The sequence below is a fragment of the Camarhynchus parvulus genome, chromosome 22 (genome assembly GCF_901933205.1).
Source record: "Camarhynchus parvulus chromosome 22, STF_HiC, whole genome shotgun sequence".
In the NCBI taxonomy this organism is placed as follows: domain Eukaryota; kingdom Metazoa; phylum Chordata; class Aves; order Passeriformes; family Thraupidae; genus Camarhynchus; species Camarhynchus parvulus.
In genome coordinates this window covers 4,919,234-4,935,710 of record NC_044592.1, presented here as the reverse complement: position 1 = coordinate 4,935,710, position 16,477 = coordinate 4,919,234, and the positions used below count along the sequence as shown (strand labels likewise).

The 16,477-nt window shown below is 59.9% G+C and overlaps 2 protein-coding genes across 2 annotated transcripts; both read right to left on the bottom strand.

Annotated features, from left to right (window-relative positions):
* Nucleotides 1-3,039: 3,039 nt before the first annotated feature.
* Nucleotides 3,040-9,912, bottom strand: LOC115912621 (steroid 21-hydroxylase-like). The gene is made up of 10 exons (XM_030964261.1): nt 9,714-9,912; nt 9,254-9,343; nt 8,578-8,729; nt 8,016-8,111; nt 7,639-7,746; nt 6,872-6,958; nt 6,326-6,511; nt 5,476-5,636; nt 4,350-4,453; nt 3,040-3,699 (listed from the first exon to the last, which is right to left on the bottom strand). Exons 1-10 carry the CDS (start codon nt 9,910-9,912, stop codon nt 3,452-3,454), a joined length of 1,431 nt encoding a protein of 476 aa, XP_030820121.1. The 3' UTR covers nt 3,040-3,451.
* A 4,242-nt stretch (nt 9,913-14,154) lies between these two features.
* Nucleotides 14,155-16,257, bottom strand: PPIA (peptidylprolyl isomerase A). The gene is made up of 5 exons (XM_030964262.1): nt 16,102-16,257; nt 15,090-15,120; nt 14,912-15,000; nt 14,558-14,730; nt 14,155-14,456 (listed from the first exon to the last, which is right to left on the bottom strand). The coding sequence occupies exons 1-5, from the start codon at nt 16,168-16,170 to the stop codon at nt 14,321-14,323; spliced, it is 498 nt and encodes a 165-aa protein (XP_030820122.1). The 5' UTR covers nt 16,171-16,257; the 3' UTR covers nt 14,155-14,320.
* Between the last annotated feature and the right edge of the window lie 220 nt (nt 16,258-16,477).

Genomic DNA, 16,477 nt, shown 5'->3' with positions numbered 1-16,477 from the left:
CTGGCTCCTTCAGGCACCAGCTTCATCCTGATTCCAAGGCTCTGGCCTTTATTATGAGGGCACCTGGTTTACATATAGGCAAAGTTAAATGGCATTCCTGTGAGTGCAGTGGATGGCTTTGTGTGCTGTAAGACATGTGAATGCCTCTGCTATGCTTCTGAAAAGCCTTGGGGGGGGAGCCCTGAAATAAACACCCTTTCTCACCCTGCTGCCTTCAAACCCCCCCCCCTCCACCAATAACTCCTAACTGGATACTTGCTCACTCTCCCTCTCCTAATCACAATCCTCAACTCACCTGAAGCCTCAATCTGCTGAAAAAAGTGTTGTAGTTGAAACAACCTGGAGTCTCTAGAAGCTGCACTCCTCCTAAAAAAAAATACAAAACAAAATAAGAACAAAACCAGAAATTACAATTGCAATTTACCACCCCTAAACACAAAACCCAAAATTGTGAACTTAAATACTCCCTGTATTCCATGCTGTTTTCTTCACAGAATCTTCAAAGCCTCTGTTGCTTTAGATGCCCAGAAGCACCTACTGAAAACAAGCTGAGATAAGCTGAAAGAGCCTCTTCACTGAAATGAGAGGAGAACTTTTATCCTAGCACATCCCAGGGAGGGAATGAAGGCCCTTAGCAAAGGCTGGGGTTAATATACCCCTGATTGTGCCTGCCTCTCGTTCCCATGACACCCGGGAAAAGGGAGGGGGCAAATCCCACCGGGTATAAAAGCCCTGAGAGCAGCTGCAGCTGTTTGGCTCCTCTGACTCAAATTCAAGGGGAGTAAAGGGCTTGTTATAGAAGAAAACTCTTCAGAAAAATAACAGCGCTTTCTTTTCTGCAACAACTACTTGGAGCAGAAGAACAGAAAACTTTGTGTTTAGGTAGCATAGCTAGATAAATTGAGTAATTTGCTGTTGACTTACTTAATTATTCCTTGGTGATTACTAAGTAGTACATCAGTAGTACATGCTGCCCAGCCTGCTCAGGTGCTGCCCCTTGGCAAGAGGGTTCTTCCCTCACCATTTTCTCGAAGTGATGCTCTGTGCCCAGGTTGCCCTGGCTGCTCCCCACTTCCTGCTGGATGCTCCAACCATAGCTCCCAGAGGGATACCTGGGATACCCCTGTTAGCCCCTCTGGACTAGCAGCTCCCTGTGGGTGTACCCTCTGAAAGCAGCTGGTCACACGGGGGGCTGCTAGACCTTGGAGTGGGGGGTTGAGGTGAAAAAAGGTCCTGTGGGGAGTTCCCTTCCCTACACAGCCCTTCGTCTGCCCCTTAAACAATGGGGTGCCAGACTTGCCTTTCCTTCTACCCCAAAACTCATTAACATTCTAAAAAATCCACCCCAAAAAATACCTTAAAATTCCCTCAAAAGCCCTAAAGATACCCTACTCATAAAAAGTCCTAAAATTACCCTCAATATTCCTAAAAAAAAATCCCTAAAAATCCCTCATCTCCTGTCGAATGAGACATGGGGTTAGGAATTAACTTGGGTTAGAAATGTACTTCAGATTTAGGTGGAATGTGCTGTTTTGAATTAATTTGTTTAGTCTGTTAAATTTGCTGTGTTCAAAAAAGCCTGTAGCTCTCAAAATTGACTCAAACAAGGTGAAAGGAATGTGAGCTTCCAAGCTAGAGGAAGATAAGAGGGGGCCCTTGGACCTTGAAACAAGAAGCAAGCCAAAACTGAGGCTGCAGGAGACAACGGACAACCAGCGAGCTCTCTGCTCAAGGACTGATATGAACTAATTGTAATGTGATGAATATGCATGAACCTATTGCAAAACTTAATGCATATGCAATAGTCTGGGGGACAAAGGGGAGTTTGGACTCTCGGATTGCGCGCATGCTCTTTAAGGAGCTATCCTGCATGCGTCCAACGCTGAATACATACCCACTTCACGACTTTTACTAGTTGTGGAGTTTTTTCCACAAATCACGCAGACCCTGTGGGAAACCTGAGTTACGTCACCGGGGCGGGGGGAGCGCGGGGGCTGTGGGGATGATGGAGCGGGAGCTGCGGGCGGCACCCGCGGGGCGGGGGGCCCCGGGACAGGTGCGGCACCCTGCAGACTCTTCCCTTAATGGTCCAATGTTTATTTTGAACATTTATCCTGCAGCTGGATAGTTCAGGTAACAACCCCTCCGTTGCCTTGCACTGCCTTACCTGGCCTACCCCTCAATTTCCTTTCGTTATTTTGGCTTCCACGGCCTCCCCTTGCCTTGCCTGGACCCCTTGCCTGCCCCTCCCTTTCCTCGTGTTGCCTTTACCAACCCTCCCTTCCGTCGTCTTGCCTTCCCCTCTGTTGTTTTGCCTTATTTAACCCTCCCTTGCATAGCGTTTCGTACCCTTCCTTTCTTTGCCTTACCTACCCCACGCTTGCCTTGCCTTGTATTGCTGCCCTCTTGAATTGCCTCTCCCTCCTTTGCCTTTCCTCACCGACCGACCCTTCCGTTCCCTTGCCTTGCCTACCCCTCCCTTGCCGTTGCCCCCATTTCGACACATGACTCGGGAGGCGCGGGCGGTCTCGTCCCCTCCCTGCCCCTCCTCGCTGTTCTCCCTCTCGTGTTTTTGCGTCGGGGCAGTGCTCCTGGCCTCCCGCTCCCTCGCTATGTTCGGAGCGGGCACTCCACCCTGCAGCGCCCGCTCCTTCAGTCCCTCGCTCTGGGGACGGCGCTCTACTCCCCTCCCGCCCCCAACAGCTCTAAGCCAATCGGTTGCCAGGCGCACCAGGCCTCGGCCAACCAGAGCGCTTCATGCTTCGAGTCGCCTGTTGCCAGGCAGATCAGCAGAACGCAGCGCCCCGCACAGACCCGCCGTGTCTCGCAGGGCTGCGAGCCCAACCCGGACCGCAGCCTCTCCGGGGAGGGCTTTGCGGAGCGAGGAAGTGCAAATGAGCCAGACCGCTATCTTCTGATGCTGTCCGAGGGTTGCGGCTGTGGCGGGTGCCGAGAGTGGCCGGTCAGGGTGGGGGCAAGGCTGGGCTTCGGGCGTTCCGGAGGTTTAGGAGTCCCAGGAAGAGCCGGGACTTGCGGGGTCAAAAGTACAAATTTTATTAGGAGGAGGTAAATGGGGCCCTCCCACACTGCATTGACCCTGGCATCCGGGGGAGACCCAGGCATCTGGGATGTTGAATGGGGGCACCCAGGGATCAGGTGGTCATGTGTCAGGTGAGTTGGGATGGAGTCACGCAGGGTTCAAGCAGAGTCAGATGGGGTTAGGTAGGGCCATAGCTGGAGTCATAGCCGGTGTCAAAGTGAGGCATAGGGTTGGCAGGGGTGAGGCCGAGGTCAGGCGGTGTCAGTCAGGGGGTCACGGTCAGCCAGGTTCAGGCAGTGTCACACAGGGTCAGGTGAAGTCAGGTGTATTCAGGAAGGGTCAAAAAAACCTCAGGTGAGTCACAGTGTGTTCAGAAAAGTAATAAAATGGTCAAGTGGAGTCAGGCCAGGGTCAAGGTAAGCCCGGGGGCTGGCAGGGCACCATACGCAGGCGAAAGGAGGGGCAGCGCAGCACCGTGCCAGGCGAGCCCCTCAGACCCGGCAGTCCCTCCGGGCCCGGCTCCAGACGGAATTCCCGCAGGATCAGCCCCAGGAACACGAAGAGCTCGGCCCGCGCCAGCCCCTCCCCCGGGCACGATCTCGCCCCGCAGCCGAACGGCAGCAGCGATCGCGAGGGGGCGCCCGGCGCCAGGAACCGCTCTGGGGGGCGGTGGGTTAGCTCCGAGGGGTGCGGGGGGACCCGCGGGCTTGGGGGGTTCCGGGGGCACCCGCAGGATCGGGGGGTGAGGGGGGACCCGCGGGCTTGGGGGTTCGGGGGGGACCCACAGGCTTCGAGGGGTGCGGGGGGACCCACAGGCTTGGAGGGAGCGGGTGCGATGGGGGGACCCAAGACTTAGGGGCGGACCTCCACAAGTTTGGAGAGAGCCTGGGGGTTCCCCAGGTTGGACCTCGGGATTCAGAAGGGAGACATGGGGGTTTGGGGTCACCCAAGGGCTCAGAGGGAGCCTAAGACTCGGTGGAGACCCCAGGACGACAGAGGGGATTCACATGTTTGGAGAGGGTTGAGACACCAGAGGGGGGTCTCAGGGGTTTGGAGGGGGGGTGGGGCGGGTAGAGGGGAGGAACAGGTTTTGGGGGGTACACAGATATATGGGAGAACTAATGGGGATGGGAGGGGGAACCACAGGTTTGGGGGAGGGGGTGTGGGGTTGGGGTGGTTCAGGCATCGGGGGGGCACTCATGACACCAAGGTGTTCCCAGGATACCCAGGAATCAGGGAAAACCCCATGGCTGGGGGAGCCCAGTTTGATGTTCGGGGGGGCACTCAGAGTGCAGGCATACCCACATACCGGGCAGGAAGACCTCAGGGTGCTGCCAGATGTCAGGGTCCTGTTGGGCTGCCAGCAGGTTGGGGACCAGGACAGTGCCCGCCGCCACAGGGAGCCCCCCAAGACTGGAAGGGGACAAGGTGCATGGAGATAGACTGGGGTCTGCTGGGGACTACTGAAAGCTGCATGGGCCATACTGGGACCTACTGAGGCTCTCTGGGGGCTCACTGGGTATGACTGGATATCTGTTTGGGTCTACAGGGTCTATACTGAGATCTGGTAGGTGCTACTGGGTGTCTGTTGGAGTCTGCTGGGGCTCTCTGGGGTCTCCTGGGATCTACTGGGTGCCTACTGGAACTTACTGATGCTGTACTGGAATCTACTGGAGCCATACTGAGACCTACTAGAATTTATTGGGGGTCTACTGGCATACTGGGTGGGATCTGCTAGCGCCGTACTGGGATCTGCTGGAGTCCTACTGGAGCTCTCTGATATCTACTGGGTATCTGCTGAGGTCTACTGAGGCCATACTGGGGTCTGCTGGGCTCACTGGGAACTGCTGGACCCATTGTGAGCTTTTCTGGGGGCTAGTGGATGTCTGCTGGGGTTTAGTGGGGCTACCTTGGACTTACTGGGATATATGGGGAACTCCTGCTGGAATCTTCTGGGCTCTGCTGGGGCCTACTGAGGCTATTCTGGGATCTTCTAGGATCTCCTGGGTGTCTGTTAGGGTCTACTGGGGTCATTCCAGAACCTGCTGGGGCCTAGTGGAATGTACTGGGGTTATACCAGGGCCTACTGGGACCTAATGAGTCTTACTGGGATTTATTGGGGTCTGTTGGAGCCTACTGGGTCCTACAAGGACTTACCAGGCTGTACTGGTCTATTGGAGTCTACTGTGGCCCTACTTCTACTGGGCCCTTCTGGGATTTACTGGTAAATATTCTGCATATTCGGGTCTTACTGGGGTCTTACCCAGGCCATACTGGGACCTGATGGGTCTTAGTGGGACTCGCTGGGGTCTAATGGGCTCTGCTGGGTTCCCCTAGACCCTACTGATGATACCAGGTGGTCCCTTCCTGTTCTGTGGTGGTTGCCCCTCACCCAGGCTGGCCGGTGGCAGCTCCTCCCTGCCCTGCCCTGGTACCTGGTGTGGCGCAGGGCGCAGTGGGGCAGCGCCAGGGGCGCAGGGGGTCGCAGCCGCAGGGTCTCGCTGACGGTGGCCTGAAGAAGGGGCAGGCGCCCCATGTCCCCTGGCCCGGGCGGTCCCTGTGCCCCCTGCAGCTCCGCCCGCAGCCGCGCCTGCAGCTGCACAGGTGCGCCATGTCTGCCATGGGGTACCAGGGGAGGGGGTGCATCCCAGGGGGCACACAGTGGCAATGAGACGACAGGGTGACTCCCCAGAACCCCAGACCCTCCCAAACTCACCAACCTGCCCCTGGGACCCCGAACCATCCCCAAGCCTGGCCCTCTCCCTTGGCAACCCCCTTGAACTCCCAGATCCCCCCAAACCTGTCCTGGGACAAACCCCCCCCCCCCCAAACCTGCTCCTCCCTCCTCCTTGGGGACACCCATGAGTCTCCAGATCCGTCTCTTGGGACCCTCTATCCCCAGACCCTGAGCCACCTCTCCATGGAAACCCCAAACCAAGGAGCCACATGGGGACACAGACACAGCTCTGAAATATCTGAGATATCCATGCGGCACCTGAGGGTGGTGCAAGGGCACAGTGTCAGCCATGGGGAGGAGGACATGGGAGACATGTAGGACACAGGTGGGGATATCGGACCTCCAAGTACACACATGGAGCCCTGGCACTGTACAGGGGACACAGGGTGCCCAACATCATCTGGGGGCAGAGCAGCAGGAAACCCACGGAGGAGGGAACATGGGGGACATATGGAACACATATAGGATGTGGGGGGGACACAGGACCCCTGGGGACACACAGGACTCCCCAGGGCCGCATGGAAGACATGGAGGGACATGTTTTTCACCTCGGGGCGGTGCAGCAGGAAGGCCACAGCCCAGCCCAGAGCCGCAGCCGTGGTCTCAGTGCCCCCAATGAACAGGTCCACCAGCGCCATGTGCAGCCGGGGGGGGCTCAGGGGGCCCCCCCGTGCCCCAGGATTACGCCCCAGCAGTGCCCCCAGAACTGTGTCCGAGGGAGGGGAGGGGCACGCCTGGCAAAGGGGTGACACGTGTTGGGGGTTTCTCCTGATCCCCAGCTGCCCTCAAACACGGGAGTCCCTTCCAAACCCCCAAGTCTACCTAAACCCCTGGCCCTCCCCCAGGCCTTACATCCCTCCCAGACCCCCGGCTCCTCCCATCCCCTTGGGTCCCCCCAAACCTCTGTTTCCCTCAAAATATGTGGGTGTCCTCAAGCTCCTGGGTACCCCCCAAACTCCTGGTTTCCACCCAGAACCTGGGTCCTTCCAGACCCCCATATAGTTTCCAAACCGCTGGGTCTCCCCTGAGGCTCTGTTCCAACCACGCCGCTCCTGACCCCCCGGGCTGCCCCCCAGCTCCCCGGGCCTCCCCACCTGGTGCCGCTGGATCTGGGTCTCCACAAACGTGTCACGGTGCTGGACAAGCTGCAGCAGCTTCCGCAGTCCCGGGTTGGGCAGGGCCTGGGCACAACGACTCCATAGGGACCCCCACCCCCAAGAAACCTTTGACCTCAGAGAGACACCCCCTCCCCCAGAGATGCTGCCTGAGTCTCCTGAGCCCCAGGGAAACCCTATGGCTTCTCCCCTAGGCCATACAGACCCCTCCAATGTCCCATAGGCACCCTCAGCTCCATAGAGACACTTTACCCCACCTCAGCCCTATAGAGCCCCCACAACTGCCCCTCCCGGGCCCACAGAGATCCCCAACACCATATAAACCCTGTAACACTCCCCCTAGCCCCACACAGACACTATAACCCCTGTCCAGCCCCATAGAGACCCCGTAATTCCCCTCCTAGAGTTATACAGTCCCTTCCCAGTGCCACAGACACCACCCAAGCTCTCTATGGACCCTATAAGCTCCCTGTCAGCCCTCCATACCCTTCTCCAGTCCCACACAGATCATATAACCTCACTCCCAACCCCATATAATCTCACCAGCCCCATATCTCTCCCATGGGCCACATAATCCCCCTGAGACTCACAGCCCTTCCCAGGCCCCCAAGGGCCCATAGCCCCCCTGTAGTCCCCCACAATTCCCTCATTGCCCCCATAGAGCTCTATAGCCCTGGGCTCCATAGACCCTCATGCAGCAAAACGGCCACAGCCCCACAGCCACCCCCAGGAGCTGCCAGGCTCACCCGCAGCAGGGGCAGCAGGTCCAGCACCCGAACACTGCTGTGCCCCCAGACCTGCAGCAGCTCCCCCAGGCAGCGCGAGAAGGCCCGGAGCTCCCCTGGAGGGGGCACCTGGAGGAGGACACACCTGTGTACTGCCCAGTACTCAATTCTCTCTGGATCCCCCAGAACACCCCCAACATCATTTCAGACATTCGGGTCCCCTCAAACTCCGGTGTGCCCCCAAACCCCTGCCATCCACCCACAAATTGCTCAGTCTCTCCAAACAGCTGGATGTTCCCTCCACAAACTCCTGGGTCCCCCCAAGCCCCTGGGCCCCCATAAAAACTGGGGTCCTCCTCCAAACCCGTCTCCATCCTGGGCCCCCCCCAGATCCCCACCATCTCCCCAAAGAGGAGGCGTGCGATGGTGCTGCAGGTGTGGAAGGTGAACACCTCAAAGGGGTCCAGGGGGGCCTCCCCATGGGAACGCAGCTCCTGGGGGAAAGAGAAGGTTAGAGAGAGCCCCAGGGGAAAAAAAGGGGGACTCCAAGGCTGGTTCAGGGGGTCGTACAAGTGAAGTGCAGAGTCTGAGGAAGTTTTGGGGACTCACAGGGATAATGCCCTTTTGGGGTGAAGAGGGTGAGGTTTGGGTGAGTCAGTTTTGGGGGACAGTGGTGTGCAGGGTTTGGGGATCAGGTTTGGGATGCAGAGATTGGGGGTTGAGTGCAGGGAGCAGGGTTTGGGGGGCAGTTTTCAGATGCAGGGGACATGGTTAAGGTACATAGGTGGGGTTTGGGTGAAGGGAATGGGGTTCAAGGTATCAGTTTTGGGGTGCATGGGGCAGGGTTTTGCTGGTCAATATTGTGTGGGAATCTGTTTCAGAAAGCAGGGAGGATCAGTTTTGGGGGTGTCAGGGTTGCAGGAGGATCATTTTGGGGAGAAGTCGGTTTCAGGGTCTCACCTCACACAACTCCCGGCCCTGCAGCCAAAGGAGGGGCCCGAGACGCCCCCCAGCCCGTGCCAGTGCCCCCCGAACTGCTCCCCGCTGCCGCCGCCAGCCAGGGCAGGGGCCTCCCAGTGCCAGGTCCCGGCCCCCCCGTGACACCAGCGACCCTGGCGTTGGGCAGGACCAGTCAGGGACACCCAGAAACCCCCCCAGCCCCTATAGTGACCCACATCCAATACACCAGGGGTGTTCTACAGGGCCCCACTACCTCACAAAGCCTCCTTCAACCCCATAGCTGCCTCCTCCATAGGACCCTCCTAATGCCACCCTGGAGGCTGAAGGGTGTGTCTGGTGGGGCAGAGACCTCTAGAAACTGCCCTAGCCCCTATAAGCAACCCACCCCTCCAGAACTGCCCCCACCCCCTCCCAGTACCCTTGTCCCCAGCCCCATAGGGACCCCCTCCCAATCCCATAACAACCCCTTCAATCTCATAGGGATGCCCTCAAAACCTATAAGGACTTGCCATTCCATAGGGCCCCCCAAACCCTTAGTAACCCCCCACAAGTCCCACAAAGGATCCCACAAACCACACAGTGACTCCCTTCAAATCCCCCGAAGGGCTTCACTACACACAGGATAGTCCCCAAACCCCAAAGGAACCCCTCCAACCGGCCCCCCCTGCTCCCATACCCAGATAACTATGGGGGCGCCCCAGCCAGTCCCCCCAGTGCCGGACCAGCGCCTCGCGGATGGTCGCCACCGAGCTCGGCACCAGCACCTCTGCAGGGAAGAGGAGGGGCTGGGGGTACTCCAAAACTGGGGGAAATCCCAAACCAAGTGGGGAGTCCTGGCGTGGGATTTTGGGGGGAGCATCGGGGGATTTGGACCCAAGAAAGGTTTGGGGGGTTTGAGGAGAGGTCCCCACGGCAGGAGGAAAGGGCAGGGTTGGGGGTTCGGAGAGTCCCTGGGGAGCAGGGAGGGGGGTTTGGGCGGCTGTGGGGTCCCGGGCGGTTGGGCTGGTGCCGGGTTCAGGGGTCCCGGGCGGTTCGGTTGGGGTCGGGTTCGGGGGTCCCGGGTGGTTGGGCCGGGGTCGGGTTCGGGGGTCCTGGGCAGGTTCGGTTGGGGTCGCGTTCGGGGGTCCCGCACTCACCGCGGCCCCCCGTGCGCAGGCGCAGCACAGGCCCGTGCCGCCGCGCCAGGCGGCTCAGGTGCAGCGCCCCCTGCGGGTGCAGCAGGTGCAGCGCGCCCCAGCGCGGGCCGCGCCCATCGCCGCGCCGCGACAGTCGCGACAGCAGCGACAGTGACAGCAGCAGCGACAGCAGGCACAGCAACAGCGCCGCAGCCGCCATGGCCCGCGGGGGGGCGGTCCGGAGAGCCCCTATATTGGGGAACCCCGCAACCACGCCCCATGCAGCCCCACCCCCTAAGTCCTGCCCCTCGCAGGTGGCGCACAAGCACCCCACCGCGACAATCCCCCGCGTAAGCATAAAAGTGGACCCTAAGCCCAGCCCCATAAAGAGCGCCCCTTAAAACCCCACCCCTCGAGGCTCGGGCCACACACAGGAGGCTCAAAGCCCCGTCTCTCATCAAACCCTGCCCCGCACCGGCCTCTCTGCCTTTATAAAGGGGAGCCCTGTCCCCCGGTCCTGGAGGCAGCTCCCCATCCTCCATAAAACACACCGTAGTCCCTGCCGCAGGATCCGTGCCTCCTGATGCATTGATTCCTCCATGAAGCAATGTAATCCCTAACCCCCCCAAAATGACCCCACCACTATAAAAGTGCCCCCTCAAGACCTGCCCCTCCAAACACCACCTTATAAAGGGGACATTTTAAGCTTCATCCTCCTCCTCGCCTCCCCAGATATCCCTTATCCCAATTCCCACAGCCCTCGTGGAGGTGCTCCCAGCCCCCTTTAAGTCCCTGCACCCAGAGCCTCCTTCACCGGCACCTGCCCGCAATTTCCCTCACTCTAGCAGCAGCATTTGAGGATCAGAGACATTTATTGGGGTCCAGCAGTAGCGAGGGAGGTCTCCAATAGAGTGTGAGTCCTAGGGATGTCCCCTTGGGGGGTGATGTCCCTCCAGTTCCTGGGTCCTGGAATGATTACAGGTGGGGACCCGCAATAATCTGAGAAGTGCTGAAGTCAGGAAGGGGACCCCCACCCTGGGATGTGTTGCTCGGGGAGTTTGTGGGGTGCCATGGTGGGGGCCCTCAAGAGGGGTATTGAGAAGGGAGTTCCAGGTGAGGGATGTCTCAACGTGCGGATCCCCCAAGGACCCCAATAAGATTAGGGATGTGAAGGTGTCAGGAGGGGGGCCCCTGTGGGTGGGTGCCAGGGATTGGGCCATGGTGTGGGGATCCCGGGGGTGTCCCCCATCAGACACTCCCTCTCTGGGGCCCTTGCAGGTGTTGGGCCCTTGCAGGTCCTTGGAGAGCAAGAGGATGCAGTGGGCAGTGAGAATAGTTATGAGTCCTCCATCACCCACACTCTGAAGCCCCTCAGCACCCCTTGACCCCTTGGCAGCATCTCCCAGGGGCAGAAACCCCCTAAACACACTCTCAGGGCAGAGGGTCCTTTCAAATCCAGCCACAGGCAGCTCAAACACCCTCTATCCCTCAAAGTGGGTAGTGGGCCCCAGTATCAAGTGACCCTCCCCCCATACCCTGACAGACCTCCCCCTGGGGGAAGGGCCCCCCCCATAGCACTTCCCACAGCCCCCCATCCATGGAGGCCACAGGACCCCCCCACAAACCTCTCAGCCCCCATGGGCTCTCCCGGAGCCCCAGCAACATCCCCTTAGAACCCACAGAGATCCTCCTAGGCCTCCCTAAGCCCCCAGAGACATCCCCAGAACCCCCAGGATCTGCCACAGCCCCTCTGGACACCCCCACCCCCCGAGTACCCACAGGAGGGTTCCCCTTGGACCACCCCCTTGGCCCCCCTGCAGTGCCAGCAGACACAGGGGGACACGGGGAATGTTGGGGGACACAGGGGGATATGGGGGATGTGGTGACACAAGGGGGATATGGGGGACATGGAGACATCAGGGTCATGGAAGGCGCAGGAGTGGGAATGATGTGGGTGGGCATAGGGGACATGGAGGGGGGCTGTGGGAGACATCAGGACATGGGAAGACATGGGGACATCCTGGTCTGGGCCACATCACCCTGGGGAGACCTTGGGGACATGCTGGGAGCATGGGAACACCCTGGTTGTCACCCTGGGGAGACCTTGGGGACACCCCAGGGACAGGGACACACTGGATGGGCACACCTTGGGGACACCCCAGGAAGGGGGACAAGGGGGTGACATCCTGGGGAGATCATGAGCGTAAAGGCTTGGAGGGCACCCCCCTGGGGACATCCACTGTGGGGAAAGGGGACACAAAGATAGCCTGGGGGCATGGAGACAGCCCTCTAGGGACCCCCTAATGGGACAGGGAGCCAGTGCCACCACAGGGGAAGGGGCACAGGGGACATCCAGGCTGGGAGGCCCCTGGGGGATGGGTGGACACAAGGACATCAGGAGGCACACAAGGACACTGCGGGAGGACAAGGCCATGTGCTGGGGGGAAGGCAAGGACATAGTGGGGCTGGAACAGTGTGGAGGGGGCGCCTTTGTGTAGGGGTGGTCCCAGGGGCCTCCAGGGAGTCTTTAGGGGGGCCCCAGGGTGGATTTGGGTGGTCCCAGGGCCTTCTCAGCAGATGTTTGCACATCTCAGGGTGGATTTGGGGGATCCAGAGGATGGTGAGGGACCTCAGGGGGGATCCTGGGGTGGATTTGGGGGCATCTAATGGGGGTTTGAGGGTCCTGGGGAGGGTGGGGTTCCCAGTCACTCTGGGGTGTACGAGGGTGGGTTTAGGGGGTCTGGAGCGGGTTTGAGGGTTCCAGAGAGTGTTTGTGGGGATTCTGAAGGTGGAATTTGGTGTTCCAGGGTAGACTGGGGGGAGGGCAGTCTGGAGGGTCCCAGTTGGTGTTTGGGGGATTCCTGGGAGGGGGGCTGCCAGAGGGTCCCAGGGAGTAGAGGATGTCTGGGGAGGGGATGTCTTGTGGTGAATTTGAGGGGTCAGGATGTTCTTGAGTGGATTTGGAGTGTCCCAGGGGTTGTTTGTGAGGATCCCGGGGTTGATTTGGGGGGTGCAGGGTGGATTTTGGAGGTCTAGGGGGCTGCAGTGTCCCACGAGATGCTGGGGGGTGATGGGGATTTGTGGTTTCTGGAGTTGCCTTGGGGGGACCCTGGGTAGATTTGGGGGACCAGGGAGGGTGACAGGTGCTGGAGGGGGGTCCTGATGGATGTTGAGGGTCCCAATATGGATTTGAGGGACTCCTGGGGGGCTGTTGGAGGGTACCAAGGCATCCCTGGAGGACTGGGGAGATTCAAGGGCATCCTGGGGAACATTGGGAGTCCTGGGGTAGATTTGGAAGGGTCCCAGGGGCTGTTTGGGAGGGTTCCCAGAATGGATTTGGGGAGTCCCAGGGGGATATTGAGGGGTTCCGGGGGTGGGGGAGTGAGAAAAAAAGGCAGGTGTCACAACCCACCAGTCAGGGGGGGCAAATTCTTTGTAAATTCTCATCAGGCTGAACAAAGACCCCAGACACGTGTCAAGGGGTCAGTCTCACGAGGCACAGTCACCCAGAGATGCAGACAAAGCTCAATGCACATGATCCACGTTTAGGAACCTTACCTAGGGCATTTCCTTGTCATTTCCCAGTTCACTGGCAGTGCTGGTCTGCAGAGAGACAGAGGGGCATTGATGGTGAAGTGCCTCACCTGTTTCAGGAGCGCAAAGAAAATCTCCCTTCCTCTCTTGTATTGGCTGTAGAGAAACTGTCCTGGGAATTCCAGCAATTCACCATTTCAGCATCCCAGAGGAATGTCCTGCCCCCATCCATATGGACCAGACTCTCAGCTATCAGCAGGCATCCTTTCTCCCTCAAGGTAGGATGGAGGTGTGAACCATTCAGACACCAGCAGCCCTCTCCTGCCCCTGAACAGCTGGGCTGCTTGCCGCAGCACCTCTAAGAGCTGGGCCAGCAACCAGCAGTCCTCACCTGTGCCTGCAAAACCAGTTCATCTCCCAGAGCACCAGGGAACCAGCCCCTCCCAGCCTAGGTAGGCACACAACACATCTACCTCCACCTGAGCCCCACAGCTGCCCAACTCAACCAGATGTGCACTGCAGGACCAGCCCAGAGCCCTTCAGCCCTCACAGAACAGAACCCACTCCTGGATGGCTTCAGGGGGCAATCAGTGGTTTCAGAATAAAGGCAGAATGATAAACACAGACCAGGAGCAGAGTCATCTGGGTTTGCTGCTGGTTGCTGGCTGCCCCTCCTATACTTACAAGTGCAGGGCAGTGGCAAAAGGAACAGAACCCTTCCCCAGCTAAAACACTAAGGACCCCCATGGATCAGTTCAGTGCCCAGACCAGCTTACTCTCTTCACTCTGGATCCTCCTGGGGGGCCTGGTGTAACCACCCCACACTAGCAGGGGTCCTCCTGCCCCCTCAACACCTTCTATTTCCTCCCCCACCAGTGCCAAACCCTGCCCTCCCCAGCTGGGGACAGAAGGGAACCGCTATGGTGTGTGTAGTTTAACTCGTTTTATTTAGACTCAAAGGTAACTGCGGCCCAGTGGGACCGAGACCCAGTAGAAACGCAGCAGTACATCAGGACTGGGGTGGGAGCGGGTGAGCTGCAGCGGGCTGTGGCGCCCAGGCTGCCCAAGGAGCCGTCAGTCGGTGAGAGAAGGGTTTACGAGAGCTGCCCGCAGTCGGTGATGGTGATCTTCTTGCTTGTTTTGCCATCTTTGGAGCCGCAGCGCTCCATGGCCTCCACCACATTCATCCCCTCCTTGACACGGCCGAAGACGACGTGCTTGCCATCCAGCCTGCAGAGACGCACCAGTCACAGCCGGTCCCATCTCTCCCAACACAGTACATTTCCCAGATGCAGACCTCCCAGCTCCTCGGCCCACAGCCCACGACTCACCACTCAGTCTTGGCAGTGCAGATGAAAAACTGGGAACCGTTCGTGTTGGGGCCGGCATTGGCCATCGACAGGATACCAGGACCCGTGTGCTTCAGGATGAAGTTCTCATCTGGGAACTTCTCCCCATAGATGGATTTGCCTCCAGTGCCATTGTGGCGTGTGAAGTCACCACCCTGTGAAAAGGCAGTATTTCAGGGCATGGGTGCAGAACAACACTCTGGAACTGGGTGCAGGCAAAAGGCAGAACCAACCTCTCACCCTGAGTCTGCCAGCATCCAACTCCAAAACTTACCTGAGTGCCAGACTGCCTCACCTACCCACCCACCTACCCACTGCAGCAGGAGCACCACGCACCTGGCACATGAACCCAGGAATGATTCTGTGGAAGCAGGACCCCTTGTAGCCGAATCCCTTCTCACCAGTGCTCAGAGCACGGAAGTTTTCTGCAAAGGAAATAAAACCCCACCGTGAACAGATTTGTTGAGTTCCGGGCTTGGTACAGTTGCAATGGAGCCAAAGTTGTTTTACTAACCTGCTGTCTTCGGCACCTTGTCTGCAAAGAGCTGTAAAGACAGGAAAGGCATTTGTCAAATCGGGGTTGATGACTGGCCACTGCCCCCCACTCCCCGAGGCCAGTCCAGACTGCGGGAATCCCCCCAGATACTGCTCGGAGCCCAGTGATCCCCCACCCCGGGTGGGGGCTCCTGGACCGTGCCAGCAGCTCTAGATTCCTCCCCGCCTCACACCGTTATCTGCAAGCTCTGAACTAACAGCTGCAGCATCGCTCATCTCACCAACGGGGAAGAGAAGCGTTCGTTCCGCTGGCCTGGATTAAATTAAACATTAATGTGCCCCAAGCCTCCCTGGGCGGGGTGCGCGCGCCGCCTTCTAGCGCTTCGGGAGGATTTTGGGCTGGATGCGCCGCCCGTGCGGGAGCGCGGCCCCGAATCCGCAGCAGCCGCGGCGCCCGGAGCAGGCCCGGCCGTGCCAGGGATGCTCTGCGCCCCGGGCGGGGTGAGAAATGCTTCGCCCTCCAGCGACAATCCCGCGGTGATCGGGTTGCCGGCAATCCCCGCCGGCATCCCCAGACTCGGGCAGCACCGCCCGGGAGCTCGACACGGCTCATCCTGATGCTCCGGGGCCCTTGCGATAAAATGGCGGCGGAGCCGCCACGGCCGCGACCCGCAGTGGGGGAACTGCCGCGCCTCCCCGGCCCGGGGCGGAGCGGAGGCGCGGCGGGAACGCGGCGGCAGCGAGGCCGGCAGTAACGGGGAACCAGCGGCACCGGACCAGGTGCGCACGGACTGCCTGAGGGGATGGCGCGCCCTGGGCTGGCACCGCGCCGCCGCTCCCGGAGCCGCCCGAGCGCAACGCTCGGGGCCCTTTGTTCACCCCGCCGGGCCGGGGGCGCCGCAGCCCCGCAGCCACCAACACGCCCCAGCCGCGCACGCGCGGCGCCTGCTGGCCCCCCACCGGCCCCGCGCGCCCGGCGAGGAAAGTGCAGCGGCGCCCCCTGCCCCTCCCCGGCCGCCTCCCGCGCCCACCTCGAAGGTGACGCGACCCAGGGGCTCGTTATTAGCGGCGATGTCGAAGAAGACGACGGGGTTGGCCATGGCGACACACGAGCACGGCAGCAGATACTCGTCCGTACGGCGGGCGCGGCGCAGCAGAAGGAGCGCAGTCCCCCGCCGCCCATTATATAGGGTTGACGAGGGCCCGCCTCCCTCGCAGCGCCGACCAACGGCCGCTGGCGGAGTGGCGGAGTGGCAGGGCAGGCAACCAATCGGCGGTATAGCGTTTGAAAGAGGGGGGAAGGGGGAAAAAGAGCGGGCGGGGCGGGGGCCGCGGTCCGGCGCTGGGCAGGGCGCGGCGCGCATGCGCCGTGCGGAGAGCGAGGAGTGGCGGGATGGCGCAGCGGAG